This window comes from Paramisgurnus dabryanus, chromosome 16 (genome assembly GCF_030506205.2).
Source record: "Paramisgurnus dabryanus chromosome 16, PD_genome_1.1, whole genome shotgun sequence".
In the NCBI taxonomy this organism is placed as follows: domain Eukaryota; kingdom Metazoa; phylum Chordata; class Actinopteri; order Cypriniformes; family Cobitidae; genus Paramisgurnus; species Paramisgurnus dabryanus.
The window spans coordinates 14,384,380-14,400,880 of NC_133352.1; the positions used below are offsets into that span (position 1 = coordinate 14,384,380).

The 16,501-nt window shown below is 37.2% G+C and overlaps 1 protein-coding gene across 3 annotated transcripts in view; it reads left to right on the top strand.

The window, feature by feature from the left end:
* The window catches only part of enox2 (ecto-NOX disulfide-thiol exchanger 2), a 302,121-nt gene that overhangs the window by 136,560 nt on the left and 149,060 nt on the right, over positions 1–16,501 (top strand). For all 3 annotated transcript variants that reach the window (XM_065271218.2, XM_065271235.2, XM_065271223.2), the window contains one exon: positions 13,611–13,754. In XM_065271218.2, coding sequence (XP_065127290.2) covers positions 13,611–13,754 — 144 coding nt within the window. The remainder of the gene's footprint in view (positions 1–13,610; positions 13,755–16,501) is intronic.

The following is a 16,501-nucleotide window of genomic DNA, read 5'->3' on the forward strand; positions in this document are numbered from 1 at the left end:
CCTTACATAATAAAAACTGTGCAATAAAAACTAAAAAAAAAATTAGGCTACTAACCAACGGCACTAAATTGTATATTGTAATATGTTTTATTTAATTCAAATTCTAAGTTTGAGATTGTTTTATGTCGTGACTTTTCTTGGGGGGCGGGCACAAAGGGATGTATTTTTTGGCACTGCACTGATGCGGTGGTTATGAGAACCATCACAGCCCTAAGAACCACTAACATTTAGGAACCTTACTGTATTTATTCATTTGAAATTCCAGTCGTTTTGCACAGTAAACGTGTAAATTCACTAACGTCTTACCGATTCACATGGTTCACTTCACCGTCCACTCCTGATCTAGATTCCAAAGCTTGCACTTTCCTAAGAGTTGCTTGTAGTCCTGGCAGGCATAAGTAAAATAGCGCTTGCTTTTAGCTAATTTTGGATCTCGTTCTCTGAGTTGCCCACACTGTCAACGCACCAATAGAGAGGCAAGGACGGGCTGCCAGTCGACCTTGAGAAATTACAGCCCTTCTCACCCTTCATTAGCTGGGCTGTTGGCCTCCGCCATGTTGCCCAGTGCAGATCTGACCGCTCCACTGCCTCAAGAATGTAACCCTTGTACAATTACATTAGCGCATTGTTGGCTAAGCCGCACAATGTGACCTCTGTGTTGTTGACTGAGTGCAAATAAGTGTCCTATTCCCCAGAGCGGTTACTCAAGCACTCCCAAAGCTCAGACTAATTGTTGGAAAGCTTGCAAAGTTTATCTTCAGCTGTCATTTTAATACGAAACAAAAATATATAAACATATTATATGTACTGTCATAAGCATAGCAGCATACATTTCATTCAGAATTTGTAGGCAGTCCAGTATTCGGGTGACTCACTGGGTTGTTTCTTCCAATATTGCAATGCCTGAGAGAAAGAACTGCAGGAAAAGCCTGGATAAATTCATCAGGGCATTGACGTTAATGCTCTGTGACATACATTTACCCCCTCTCTCTCTCTTTCTCAGACTGATAGACAGGGCATAATCTCTCGGTTAAGTTGCTTTTATAGGCTCTCGAAAGATTAATGGCTCACTCCGTGGCCTGCAGACCAGCATGTAGAGGCTCTTCCACTTTCTGGCCTTTGACTTGTGTATGGATTTGATGGAGGCGTTTTTTGCTGTTGAATAAATCATTGTGAAACATTGCCGCAGCTGGCATTAATAACATCTGTATTGTAAAGAGGAAGGCGGCTGTAAAGAAACACCGCTTAGAACATTGAAAGCAGGTGTAGCCAAACTCAGACCCAAGTCATGAGGGAAACTTTCACCTAACAGTTTTATCTCTGGTCGGATACATGTGTTTCCCGTCTAGGATTCAGAACTTGGCTGTGCAGCATACTTCAGCTGCCAGTGTATCGGAGGGCTTCTAGACTTTTGGATTAACTTTTGGATTAATTTTTTCACTAAGGAGGTGCTGCGGGCGAGGGAAGAGGTAGTTGTTCGGCTCAATTTAATAAATGAACTACAGGTTTTGGATGTTTTGCAATGCAAGAGTAAATGTCACCATATTAGAGAAAGCTCATGATAACCAAGAACATGCCAACTTACTAATTTATTGCTTTCATCAAAAGCACCTTTACTGTAAAAAGTAAAAGTTGGATCAACTTAATATTAAATATTAAGTTAAATTTAAATATTACTTAAATTGGTAACACCTAAAGTTTAATGAACTTAAATTTTCTCACTTTAAGTGAAACATTTTAGTTAAATTTTTTTAAATATTTTGGGCCCTATTTTAACGATCTAAGCGCATTGTCTAAAGCGCACAGCGCAACGTCTAAATGGGCGTGTCCGAATCCACTTTTGCTAATTTAACGACAGGAAAAATTATTTGTGCGTCGAGCGCATGGTCGAAAAGGGTTGGTCCTATTTTTTTATGAGTAATGGGAGTATTTTGGGCGTAACGTGCAATAAACCAATGAGAGTCTCAGCTCTCATCCCCTTTAAAAGCCAGTTGCACTGGCGCTATGTCTAATATCTATTTAGATGACGGACTTTGTAAACCGAAAAACTTAGCGGAGGAAGAAGATCCCCAGTTTAAGATTAATGTTAAATAATTGTGTTGTTTTTCACTTGTATTGAAATTGTTATTTTTTTATTAAAACCTTTAAAACCCGTTTTCTTTTAGTCATGGAAGTAAAAAGCAGGCTTTTAATTGCTTTAAATGTATGGCTATCCAATATCATCAAAAAAATATTTACAAGTATGTAAGAAAAGGTTTGTACTCTAAAAATTCTTTATTTGTAACAAACAGGAGATAAAGAATTTACAAACGGTTCTCCGCAAGTGTCAGCACTTGGACAGCGTCAGTTTTTTTTAAGCATTACTTAAAAATATTTCTCATCTCACCATATCCACAGGTACAGAGTCATCATATACAATAAATCCGTGAGGTAGCATTTAAAAAAAAAAACATTTAAAACAGATGCATTTGTTTAAAGCAAAGCATTTATTTACTTACCAGGCTACAGGTGAAGCAGCTCTTTGTGCCTTCTAACATCTAATAATTAATCCTCATTTATGTCCAAGAGACTCAATAATAATCTTGTACATTCAATCCTTTAATTTTTCATATTTAAAAGCGTTTTTGTGCTGCTGCGCATTCATGTATGTGATAAGCAAATAAGCATTTATAGGTAGAGCATTTTTTACTTTTTACAATGTTGGAGTGCACTTGTTAAAGGCACAATATGTAAGATTTTCCAAGCTTTTCAAACCATTCCTGAGCACTGCATCCCATATTTTTAGGCGCAGAGAAGGCGTTCTGTGTGAATTGCCCAAAGAGAGAATGTTTGCAATTTTCATAGTAATTATTATAGCATCACTCTCAGTGTTTTGTTGCACTAAACCAGCCAATCAGATTAAGGCTTGCAACTCTAAAAAAAGTGTTTGTCATTTTTATGTACAATATGCATCAGTCAGTGAACAGACTACACATTTAGTCTTGTTGTCTCAGCCCATATCCATTGGGTCCAGTAACGTAGGTGTTTCTCAAGCCCCATCCAAACAGTGACGCCCATGCAGCTGTCTTTTAATAATTAAATAAGCCTGAGAAACCTCTGCTGGTCTGTATACACACGGCATCCACTGTCTGTTGAGGTGAATCTGTTTTTATCTTCTATCTTCGCTACTCCATCGATCCAACTAATTTGGCATCGCCCATGGCATGTGTTCAGCTCAAAACGCGGCCCGCCACACCAGGAGAGGTGCTAAATCCACAGCTCCACCAGAGTGTGTCGTGCATATTCATGCAAAGCAACAGAAGTCATGGCGTTGTTTTTTCTGGACGCGCACTGCTGCTTTAATAATACAGTATTTAATGGGAGGGATGAGACCGCTGCCAGCCCTGCTGGTTTTGTCATTATTATTATCGATTCTCATTTATTCCAGCTGCGATCATTGCAGTGTTTCATATTGGCTTGGAATAAGGGTTTTTGAGAGTTCACAGCTGTTGCAGTGACTGTCACTTCGGCAGCTCAGCATGGATATGATCAATGAACCAGTGAGAGAAAGAGAGCGAGACAGGTGAGCACAAGAGCGTGGCATAGAAAATGACATTCGCTCAATGTTTTGCTGTTTGTTGTTTGCACGCTGAAGTTTTTCTTTGCCTCTAGCATCTGCACACGATGTGAACTTTTTATTTGTGTAGTTTATATGATTTTTTTTACATTTGTAGTATATGCATGTTATCAGTACTGTATGTGCATTTCTTGGGATTGAACCCATGATGCAATGCTCTACCAATGAATTGAGCCACAGCAACACTAAGGGAACTAAATTGTTTTCAGGGATGTTTAGTCTCGCTTGCGTTTGGTTGTTTGTCACTGTCGTCTCTCAGGCTGTAGTTTCTGTGTAATTTCCTCTGAAATCAACAGATTTCACTGCATCTCATGTTCGGTTTCTGTCGTGACACCAGTTTTCTTTGCCGCCAGGCCTTGCGTTCAGCGTTCAATCTTTAAATCCCCTTCTGTCATCAGCCGCCTGCCGTTATTTGCTTTCCCTGGCCGTCGCTGGAATGATATTTTCTCATTGTCTTTTTCTCACAAGAGGAGATGTGGGTTTCTGACCAGATGTTAAATGCAACTCATCCAGTAACCTGGAGGAGCTGATGTTTAGGGAGAGGAGCTCAGATGGACCGCAGTATGATTTAGTGCAGACTCTTAAGAGCTTTAATATTGTTTACACATGTGATCGTTCTCTTCTGGCCTTTAAGGGGAAGGATATGAGCACCACTTATTCACCAAAATAATCCTGTATAGTGTCTCAAAACTGAATTCTTATATTTGATTTTACATTTGTTTTATAGAGTCACATTTATACTTTACCAAGGGTTTAAAGATTAGCCCCTAGACTGACCCCTACTGAAAAAAAAACCCAGTTAAAACCAGCATAAGCTGATGAGCTGGTTTTAGTTTGTCTCCCAGTCGGGTTTTAGCTGGTGTAGCAAACACCAGCTTACCCACCAGCTTTGCCAGGATGGGAGGACCAGCTACCACCACCTTAAACCAGCTAAAAATATGTAAACCAGCTGTTTTAATCAGTAGGGACTACTTCACACGACTGCTTTAAATAACTGCTTTTCTCGCGTTTCAGAATCTGTGAGAAAAAAGTGTCGCCACACAAATCTTTGTTTGTACTCCAATTCAGGTGTCGCTTGTCAACATTTTATGTTATTTAAATTTTTTTCCTCAAACTCTGTTTTTTAACTACATGTTGAATTTTCCAGTTTGGGATATGACGTATGTAGTTTCTGACTGACTTTCTGCTTATTGTTGAAGTGTAGTAGCATTCAAACCCAGCTTTGTTTCAGGCTGCACACGTTCGGCACTGCAATGTAAGGTTAACCCTATAACCCTTATAATGTGGTAATAACCCCACTTCAAAATTCAAAAAGCTAAGGTTTAGATTGTAGATAAGTCGGGGTTAAGCGTAGTGTGTGAAAAGCCCTTATGTTCTGCTTATTATTTGTCTCTCTATGTTGTTCTGAGTCCCTGGAGACCCCAAGTGTGAATTGTGCTCTATAGCAAGTCTAATTGCATAGGCCGATCTAAATAAGACAACAAGTTTTACAATGTTTACTTCTGCCAGATAAAGGCTATTAGGCAGGGCGTGAATTGTGATTTTTTTCAAATTCTATTAGTCAGTGAAATGTCAACAATATGATTAAATATTAGGGCTGCACAATAAATCAGAAAAACAAATCAGGATTATATATTGCGGGTGAAAAAAATTACATAATCGCCAAAAGCCTGAATTACAGCTGTCCATTTGTGCTCATTTCTGTACCTTTTCTGTCACTGGGGCTGTACCCTAAGTTTCCGTTTGGTTCCTTTACAGGAATACAAAACAGAATAAAATTTTGGGCAGATTACTGTACCTTTAGGACCTAAATTGTTAGAAAAAAGTCAAAATATGTTACCTAGCTGTCGGTGGGGCAGCCTTTAAAAAAAACCTTTAAAACGGTAATTGTATGGACCATTAGATAAACAGATGTAAACATTTAGTACCAATATGTACCTTTGAGATACTAATATGTATTTTTGAGGTACTAATAAGCTCTCTTTGGTCCCAGTATGTACTTCTGAGGTACTGAAATGAAATCCTTAGGTGCAAAGCTGTACTTTTTGAAAGGGTACAGCCCCAGTGACAGAAAATGTACAGTTTTGTACCATTATTTCTGACAGTGTATCTTCAGGATTTGAAGCACTGGATACGTAGATTATAGTAGTACAGGTTTTCCTAATGTAGGAAGTAGTGTGCAAAAGTGATGTCCAACTTTGAACAATTAGCATCTTTGCTTTTCATTCAAATAGTTTATCAAAGATGCATAGAGAATTTTGTATGCGTGTCATATCGGTGTGTTTGGATTATAAACTGCAGCTCAGCTTTGAGAAGATTTTAAGGAGCCTTGGCAAAAAATAATACATAGCCTATGACAATGACTACAAAATATCTCCACAAAAGAGGATTAACAAATATTAATAATAACATATCAGATTGTAGTCATTAAGTTTGTACGTAAAATTGTAAGTGTATGCGTTACTGGTGAGCTTTTTTCTATGCATTTTTTTGTATATTTGATTAAATCCCAGATTCCATTAAGGCACTGTGCTCTGCCTTTTTGCCAAATGATTTTGTCCAATACCTTAAAAGATAGTTGTCCAGTTTATACCATACACTTCATATTTTAATGGTTTCCCACACTAGGGTTCACGAAACCCTGGTGGGATGCAAGGGAATTGCATGGATTTGTAAATTGATGAAAAACATTTAATTAGTTACAATTAAATCATAAGATAAAAAATACAACTACTAACAAAACAGATTTTTACTGACAAAAGATATATTTTATTTGTTTAATCTGCATGTCATGTGACCAGTACACAACACTACAAAAAAATACCAGATGAAGGTAATAACAACAATAACTATGTAAAAAAACAAAAAAAAAAATGAAACAAATAAATGCAATAAAAAATTTATATAAATATAAAAATGTGCTATTAAATTATTGAAATATTTACTTAAAATTTCAAGTAAATTATTTAGTTAAAGGAGGTTTAGCTGACAAAAAAGTTTAAATATCCCTGGTTTAATCTAAACTAGGGGGCATGAAGTAATGAATGATGTATAGGCAGCAGGTTAAAAAAAAGCTGCCTGTACATTATCACGCTTATAACACAGCTATTTACATTAAAAGTAAGGTGAGGAACATTAAATAATGATTTGAAATATTTTATCTGCTAATTTTTAACGAATACAGAGCTTCCGCGAGGGAAACCCGTTTTTCAAATATGACAAACACCCTATTTGGGTTAATCATTTGTATATAATGTCATATATGTTATTACAAGACATATTTTTATTACATTTTTGTAATATTAAACTGTACCTGTTAAAATAATTTGCAGCATCTGGTTTAGGGCGTTTGTTATCTCTGATATAACATACCTTGGAATGTCACCACTGGCCAATCACAATCAAGCATTTTAAAGTGCGGTGTACTAAAAGCAAATATTGTACACATTTTTCCTCGGACATCACTTTTGGCCACTACTATATGTACACATGGCAGTCGCTTTTTTGTGTTTTGAGACTTGTGAAGTATCAGAAAAAGTGTGGAAGCAGAACAAAGAAATACACTTTCCCCGCCTCACATAGTGACATTTCCCTGTTGGATTGTGGGTGAGAGCATAGAGGCGATTGTGCTCTACCCTCTGATAGTTTGTCTTGTCTTGTTTTGTTTATGAGAACGCACCTGGCTTCTCCAAAATCAAACCCCAGAGGCCCGATGATGAGGAACACATCATTCTTCTGAAGTACATTGGTGCATTGTGATGGAAATGTACTTTTGTGCAATCGAGAACCAAAGGGAGAAATGCAGATGCCGAGTGAGCGATTTCATTAAGCAGTACCTGATAGCGGATCGAGCGATTCCGCCGTAGAGAGGTTTACAGTTTCCTTTTAAACAGGTTAGGGTATCGCTTGTCTTACTTAGCAAAAAAGAGAAACGTCCATTAAAATTGATGCTTCCCACCTCATTTGGTGTCAAAGGCCTTTGGCTGCCTTCGAGTGCACTATACGAAATCTAAAAGGTCCTCCTAAAATCTAAAAGGCTTCCTCTTTATATCTCTCTCGTTTTCAAAGATAAGAGAGTGTTGTGGAAGTTTCTATGCCACTGAGCGAGGATGTGATCTGCATCCGTCTTGCTCCTCTGTGGCCATGAAGAGCAGGAACAGTAATACTCATTTAAATCTCATCAGCGGCTCTATTGAAGCATCTCCATCTGCAACAGGAGAACAGTGTCACAGCCAGAATGCAACCTAATTCCTTTTTTGTCTGCCTATTTTGTTTTATTTTTTGGGTGCTGCTTGTGTTCAGTTATTCAGCTTTTCAGATCGTATTGAGTTTCAGATGTCTTTCATTCTTGCCTAGCTGGACCGGATGTTCTTTCATTTATTGTATCGATGGGCTTTTTCCTCTTTTCCTATTCAAACCCATGTCCGTGCTGTCAGTGTTTGTTTCCTTTCGGTCATGGATGGAGGATTCCTTTTCATGCATATAAGCAGTTTGCCCAAGACGTGAGGTGGAAAGTCTATCTGGGGTCTGTAAGCATCCGCCATCTGGAGAGCTTTACGGGTCACCCAAGGGCTACTGACCCCCATGTAAGGCCATTCTCTTTTGATTTACATTTCTCAGCCCCTACTGTATCTGTGTAAGCAGGTTGTGTCAGTATCATTAAAAGTTATGGCTTTGTTGCGTGTTTGTGTAAAATGCAGAATGATCAGTGGCTGAACAAAATTCATTCGTTTATGAATTCATACATGCATTCGTTTATTTATTCATTCATGTATTTATTTATTCATGCATGCATCCATTTACATATTCATTTGTGGCCCTGGACCACAAAACCGGTCATAAGTATCATAGGTATATTTGAACGCTAGCCAACAATACATTGTAGCCCGTGGGTTAAAATTATAAAACATTTTAAATGCCAAAAATTAGGATATTAAAAGAGACATATCATGAAAGTCTGATTTTTCCATGTTTAAGGGCTATAATTGGGTCCCCAGTGCTTCTTATGAACCTAGTGAATGTGAAAAAGATCAACCCAGTTACTTAGTTTTGGGAAACTATTGTCAGCAAGCATATAAAAAAGGTCATGGAAAATTGGTTCCCCTTGTGATGTCAAAAAGGGACCTTATTACAATAATACCACCCCTTAATCTGCCACTGCCATTTAGTGCAGAGAGAGAGAGAGAGAGAGAGAGAGAGAGAGAGAGAGAGAGAGAGAGAGAGAGAGAGAGAGAGAAAATTGACAGCACAATTGAGTTCAACAAAATTGATCATGGTGATCCATGTTTATATATGTTGTATATATATATGATATTTTGAGCTAAAACTTCACATTATGTACTCTGAGGACCCAAAAAAAGGTTTATTTTCCATCTTAAAAAAGTCTTGTGAGATGTCCCCTTTAGTAAAGATCATGTTCCATGAAGATATTTTGTAAATGTTATTTTATTTTTTAATTAATATTTAAAAAATATTTTTCATTTGTAATATGTGTTGCTATGGACTTTATTTGGACAACTTTAAATTAGATTTTCTCAATATTTAGATTTTTGTGCACCTCAGATTCCAGATTTTCAATAGTTGCCAAATATTGTTTTATTCTAACAGACCACAAATCAATGGAAAGCTTATTTATTCAGCTTTCAGATGATAAATCTTATTTTCAAAAAAATTACCCCTTATGACCAGGGTCACATTTATGCATTCATGCTTGCATTCATTCATATATACAAATATAATAAAAAATAATACCTAGTTTGCAGTTTTACTAAAATACTTAAAAAAAAGTAAAATACAGGAACTTGTAGGTGTGGGTGATGTTTTCTTGGCACACTTTAGGCCCCTTAGTGCCAATTGGGCATCGTTAAAATGCCCCGGCCTACCTGAGCATTGTTTCTGACCATGTCCATCCCTTTATGACCACCATGTACCCATCCTCTGATGGCTACTTCCAGCAGGATAATGCACCATGTCACAAAGCTCGAATCATTTCAAATTGGTTTCTTGAACAATGAGTTCACTGTACTAAAATGGCCCCCACAGTCACCAGATCTCAACCCAATAGAGCATTTTTGGGATGTGGTGGAACGGGATTTTCGTGCCCTGGATGTGCATCCCACAAATCTCCATCAATTGAAATATGCTATCCTATCAATACGTGGCTAACATTTCTAAAGAATGCTTTCAGCACCTTGTTGAATCAATGCCATGCAGAATTAAGGCAGTTCTGAAGGCGAAAGGGGGTCAAACACAGTATTAGTATGGTGTTCCTAATAATCCTTTAGGTGAGTTTACATCACCACATGGAAAATAAGGCAAATTGCTACTTCCATTTCATGGAGATGATGTGAAGAAATTGCTGAAAACCTGCTTTGAACTGATTCAATAAAGCGAGAAAGATGAGAATCAAATTCACTGAAAAGACTGAGTTGCTCTATCGCTGTTTTAATGCTCTCATTCGCAAGTGGTGAGAAAAATGAGTCGTGAAACTAGCCCGCTGGCACGGCCTTCGTGAAACTTAACTAGCCAAGTAAATTTGCATTAAGATCTGTGCCATATTCACAATGATTCCTTAATTTTATAATACCAACAAAATGATTAGTAATATATCTTACGTATTCAGTTTCTCGACGAGCATTAGCAGCTGCTGTCATACGTAACCTTGATCTGGACTCTCACTCAATGAATCATTAGAGAACAGCATCCTCTTATCTCATTAACAGTCCTTTACATGCCAAGGACTTCTCACTCCTGCAGTGGCCCATAAGAGATGAGCCAGAGAGAGAGAGAGACAGAGCGAGAGAGAGAGAAAGGATTCGCTATTTACCACAGTTTAAATTAGTTTTCAGCTTCTCTGTTTTTCAGTCTGCACCGTCTCAAATTCATATCCTGCTTTACTTATCTGCTTTTTCCACACACCGTTACATCCATCTCTGCATCCCTGTTTTTTTGTTGTTGTTGCAATCTATGCAGTGAATTGTATATAGTCATTGCGCACTGCGGAGGACAGATTGCATCCCAGAGATTTGAGTTTTGCCCTCTGAACTTTGTGTCAGTTTCTCTGGCTCTCATCATTAGGTGTGGCCACTGGGATACAGGGGTGACATGGGGGTGTATCTTCACGCAAACAATGCCAAGCACAACAATGTAAACCGAGAGACGTTATGAATATTTCATGAAAACAGACCAGCTTGCATATCTCAGACATCGCTGTGCATTCCAAACAGCACATAACATGCGCCGCGTACTGAGACAGGAAATAACTGATGTACTAGCGTTAACATTCATTGAAATTATTCATGTGTTGCTCCCGGATGGCGGGGCTATGTTTTGGCGTTTATTATTGAGTTGATCATTCATCGGATGGTTTTGTCGGTTTTTGCTTTTTATCACTTGTGGATGTTGTTGTATGAAATGAAAATGGAGGCAGTTTTTAAGTTATCTTAAAACCTTTTCCGAATTTAGCATCCGACGTGCAGTCAATTTCTGTAATGGAATTGACTGAGGGGTTAATAAAGTTTAAGACTGGGTGTGAGTGTCTGTAATCCTGTCTTTGTTGCTTTCAGAGTAGAAATATGCCGATGTTGAAATAAATTTGTACCATTAGTTTTAAAGAGCCATTTTATGTCTTGGCTTGATGAATCATTATCTAGTTTAAGGCAAAAAAAAACCTTTTAATCAGAGTTCTTTCACACTCTTGGTTAGTTTAGTATCACTCACTAAATGCATTGCAAAACAAATGGCTTGGACCTTTTAAAAAGACAATCTGCAATCTGATTTGCTTACTTTTTTGAAAGTTTTTATCAGTTTTTTTCTACAGTGAGCAATTCCAAACCTTAGGAAGATAGTGGCAAGCAAACTTGATATTCTTGAACACACCTGTGTTATATCCGACTCCAGATTTATTTGTTTTTGTAATCATCACATAAAAAGATCAACACTTCCTTTTCTGGTGTATAAGTTGAACCAGACTTAAAGGTGCACTGTGTAACTTTTAGAAGGATCTCTTGACAGAAATGCAATATAATATACATACCTATATTATCAGTGGTATATAAAGACCTTACATAATGAACTGTATTGTTTTTATTACCTTAGAATGAGCCGTTTTTATCTACATACACCGCGGGTCCCCTTACATGGAAGTCGGTGTCATGTTTCTACAGTAGCCCTAAATGGACAAACCGTTTTATAGAGCGCATTTTGTCACTACATTGTCTCAGACGATGACATGTTTGTCCTGTGCAGGTTACCGTAGCTTCACAATGCGTTTCGAATGTGAGACGTTGTTTGCAATCTCACTGATAGATGTTGGTAATAATCTACTCCGTGGACCTTTAATGCATTCACGTCTACATTTTATGCATTTGCCAGAAGCATTCATCTAAAGCGACATACAGTGCATTTAAAGCATATACTCTTAAATCTTACTTCGGGAGCACCAGCATTTTTTATGATTTTCACAAAAGTTTAATGCCTTTCAGAAAAATTTCTTCCTTAAATATATAAATATACAATATATCAAATGAAAAACATTTTTCAAACAAAAAACTCAGTTTCATCTTATATTCATTTGTTCTCCTTTTATCACCTCTCAAATGGGTACATTGTAAAAAATACTTTGCTGCCTTAAAATTTTTTGTTAAATCAACTCAGATTTACAAGTCATGTCAACAAAGATGAGTTGTCACAACTTATAAAATATAGTTGAGAAAAGTCAACTTAATTTTATAAGTTATAACAACTCACCTGTAGTTATAACAACTCATCTCTAGTCAAGATAAATAATAGTAAGTTGAAATGACTTGTAAATCCAAGTTGATTAAACAAAAAACTTAAGTATTTTTCACAGTGTAAGTTTTTTCAAAAGTAAAACATTGTGAACAAAAAGCTGGGATAAGTGCATTTTTGTAAAGGACTTTAGTTGTAGATCAGATTCAGAATGATGATCTGAACATACTAGGAGTTTTTATTGTTTTTGAATGAGTGCAGAGGTTTCCAAACTAGTGCCCGCGTGCCAAAGTTGGCCCGCAGTGACCTTTAATTTGGCCCGTCATGCCATGTGAGATAAGGATAAAGGATAAACGTCATTGACGCTCGCTCGTTCATATTTCTAATTAAACATGTTCTAAAATTTAATTTTTTTTGTTTTATTTGTACATTACAAAAATGTAAAATCATTTATTGTATTTTTATGTACATGCATACTTGAAGGTGTCTAGCATGCATCACGAAACTCAACGAAATCTAGTATTATAGGGCTAATAGAGGTCAAGGCAGTGGCACACAGACAAAAGGAAATTTAAAAATGATTGGCAAAATGGTTTCTTTTTTTACAACAGTTAGCTTTGAAAAAAAAACTGCATTAGGTGTGCATAAACAGAGTAATGTTTGCTTATTCATATAAAAATATATATTTATAATTTTCATTTAAATTTAATATAACACAGAAACATTTACTTTCGGCCCACTGCCCTCAGTCAGGTTTGATTTTTGGCCCTTGGTAGGAAAAAGTTTGGGCACCTCTGCTTAAATGTTTCATAAGTTGGGTAAGAGCACCACCTAGTGAATAATAGTGGAAATATGGATTGCCATAAAAGCTTGTCATTGGCAGGCAAGCGTTTTCTCTTAATTGATGGGGTAACTCGTCAATGGTAGGGACAAAGGTAAAAAATAGGTGCTTGAAAGGTTCTTCACAGCAATGCCATAAAAAAACATTTTTGGTTTCTCAAACACCCATTCAGTCAAAGGTTCTTGATAAACCATTTATTTCATACCTTTTTATAATCTAAATAACCATTTTTACTGGACATAGCTTATTTTTAAACAGAAAGGTTCTTCGGATGTTAAAGGTTCTCAGAAATGGTTCTTCTGAAATACCTTTAATTTTTAAGAGTGTACATTTTTATCAGTTAGTGTTCCCTGTGTGTTCCCTAATGCAAAGCTCTACCAACTAAGATACAATTAAACCGAGTTTATTTGTTTGACTCCACAGGACTGAATCCATTGCCCTTTGACCCTGCAACAAACAACGAACCCCTGCAATTCAACGGCTCTAATGGGCCTCTGGTTCCTGAATGTCCTCTGGAGAATGGAACAGAAAACATCAAAAAGAGGAAGAGACCCAACCTTCCTCCAGGTAGATTTAATAACTGTACAGTCTTAAACTACGTTCACCGTGTTATTTTTACCATTACACTTCCTGTGACCTTCAAATGTGAGAGGTCAAAGCCTGAGGTCTCTGTGAGATGTTAAATGTTCTCATTCATTAAAACAAAAGAATGTAAACCTCAGGGAAAAGCTTCAGTTTTTTAATTGTAACATAGAAGTTAATATGATCGTAAATGAATGGATGCAAATTAAATATAGGAATTTTTGGCCACATGCGTAATTATAAAGCCAGACTTGCCTCTTGCATCTGCTGGCGTCCTTCAAACTCTGGATAGATAAGTAACGGCATGGGAATTTAACACAGGTTAGCTAAATCGAATAGAGGACCTATTTATATTCATGCTAATGTTAATGCTGTGCTAATGAATTGAATTGTGAAATGGGTCTTGGGAAAGCTACCGTATGTTTCAGGTTGTCAAGGAGAATTAATTGGATCAGATTAATTGTTGATGTTAATAAGCCAGAATATCTCGCTTGGCATATCGAATATGTATTTATCGGTGGTACCACACTGTAGGGCGCTATCGGAAACATTGCAAGCATTGTGGGAGCGAATGCTCTACTTTGGCATCACATAAAAGGCGCTTTATGCAAGAGACTCGACTCAATTCATTTTAATCTAATTAGCACACATCTACTAATAAAAACAAATGTTAGCTAACATAACCATTTTCCACACTATGAAGTAGTCTTTCATACTACATCACAGCATATTTATGTGTCACTGTTTTATCACTCGCATCCCTTCAAAACGGGTATTTTTCTGTGATGAAGACGATAATGATGACATGTAATTCTAAGATCTAACCATCACGCCTTTATGTGCTTTCTCACATAAATGTCATCTCCATTTGAAGTCGTCCGCTGTGAGCTCCAGACCCTTGATGGTCATTTTTTTTTCCTTTTGGAGCACTCCCGACATTCAGGGCTTGAAGTGAAGTCTGATTAGGGATAAATGCCAGCAAGTGATGGTGAGCAGAGCTTCTCATTGTGGTGTTCACCCATAGAATTAATACAAATGGAAGTGAAATGGGCTCATATTGTGTTCTAGCCATGGTGAAGAGCTGCTTGCGCAGATCAAAGCTACCCAGCGAGCTTCAGATCAAAGCTTCCTAGCGCTAATCTAATCTGCCTATTTCAGAAAGCTTTTTCTTACCGCAAGGACGTCATTGGAGAAGGGCTACGATGAGCTGTATTCACCGTACACTGAATATTTAGACACTCTGGAGTCCAGCTGCTAAAATCACAGTTAGCTCCTGCTGAGGTTATTAAATGACTTTTTATGACATTTTATTACATTTATATTTATGCATTTGGCAGGCGCTTTTATCCAAAGCGACTCAGTTAAGTGCATTACAAGATATACATTTTAATGTCATCATGTGTGTTCCCTTTTCCCACGAATCACCAACCTTTTGCGCTGCTAATGCAATGCTCTGCCACTGTTATTATTTACAGTGGGTGTAGTTGCACCTCAGAACAGTGCACCGAAAATGTCAAAACACATCAGTTATAAATAAAAATAACTGTTGCTGCCTACCTTTTCATAGTGCCTTTGGAAATTGTTTTTATTTTTTCCAAAATTCCGTTTGATTTATTCTCAAATTGCGTGTTTTCTGTTTTCATTGTTCTGGATTCTGGTTTTAATGGTTAAATTCAATTTCAGTAATCAGAAAGCATATCTTATCAACTGAAAACATTAAACGAATACATTTTAACAACAATTTATTGAAAGTTTTATTTAAAATTATATATATGCCGATGTATTTTGGCTGTCACAGAACTACAATGTACTACAACCATGCTACTGACAAGCAACCAAATGTTTAGTTTTTTCTAGGGATGCACCAAATCCAGGATTCGGATTCGGCCGAATACTGGGCTTTTTGACAGGGTTCGGGTTTGGCAGAATCCTAGATTTTTTTCCACTGAACCGAACCCTAGGCTTGCACTACACTGGTCGACGTCACGCGGCCATTGATTACACATCGGGTGCTGACGTGGAGATAAGCTTTTTCTTTCGGTGAGCCTTAGGGGCGGTTCACATTTCACGGACGCACCTGGAAAAACGAGCGTGTCGCACGCATCACTTTCATTATGCATAGGCTTATGGTAATTGAAAAAAAAAAAAGTTACAATTAAATAAAATGAAAAATACACTGCTGTGGACGTTGTTTTCTTCATTATTTGTGTTTTACTGTGTTAATGGAATAAGGATGTGAGTAGGATTCGTTAATCGGGATTAGTATTTGGCCGACCCCAAAGAATCTGGATTCGGTGCATCCCTAGTTTTTTTCTTTTAATCATAAGCCTCTACTCATTTGATACTGCACCTTTATTGTCTGCTGTGCCCCAGGCTTTGAGAAACTTATGCTCTGATGAGGCAACGCTTGTTTGCAATGGATGACTAGAAACGGACATACTTTACTTTCCGTCCAAAACCGATGGAAATGTTTCCGCGCATTGCTGTTATTTTATTTGCCGATTAATGTAAATATGTCAAAATTAGCTTTTGAAAATGAGTTATAAACGGTTTTAAAAATGACTGAATCCAATATTTGCCAAATTCCGTGACATTCTGCATTGTACAGTAAATCCATTTTATGCTTGGATTCCATGACTCCGTCCATCATAAGTACTGTATGTAATTGCAAATGCCATTTTTTCCAACAAAATACTGATTCGAAATGGAAAAATTTTGTTTCTACAATTTTA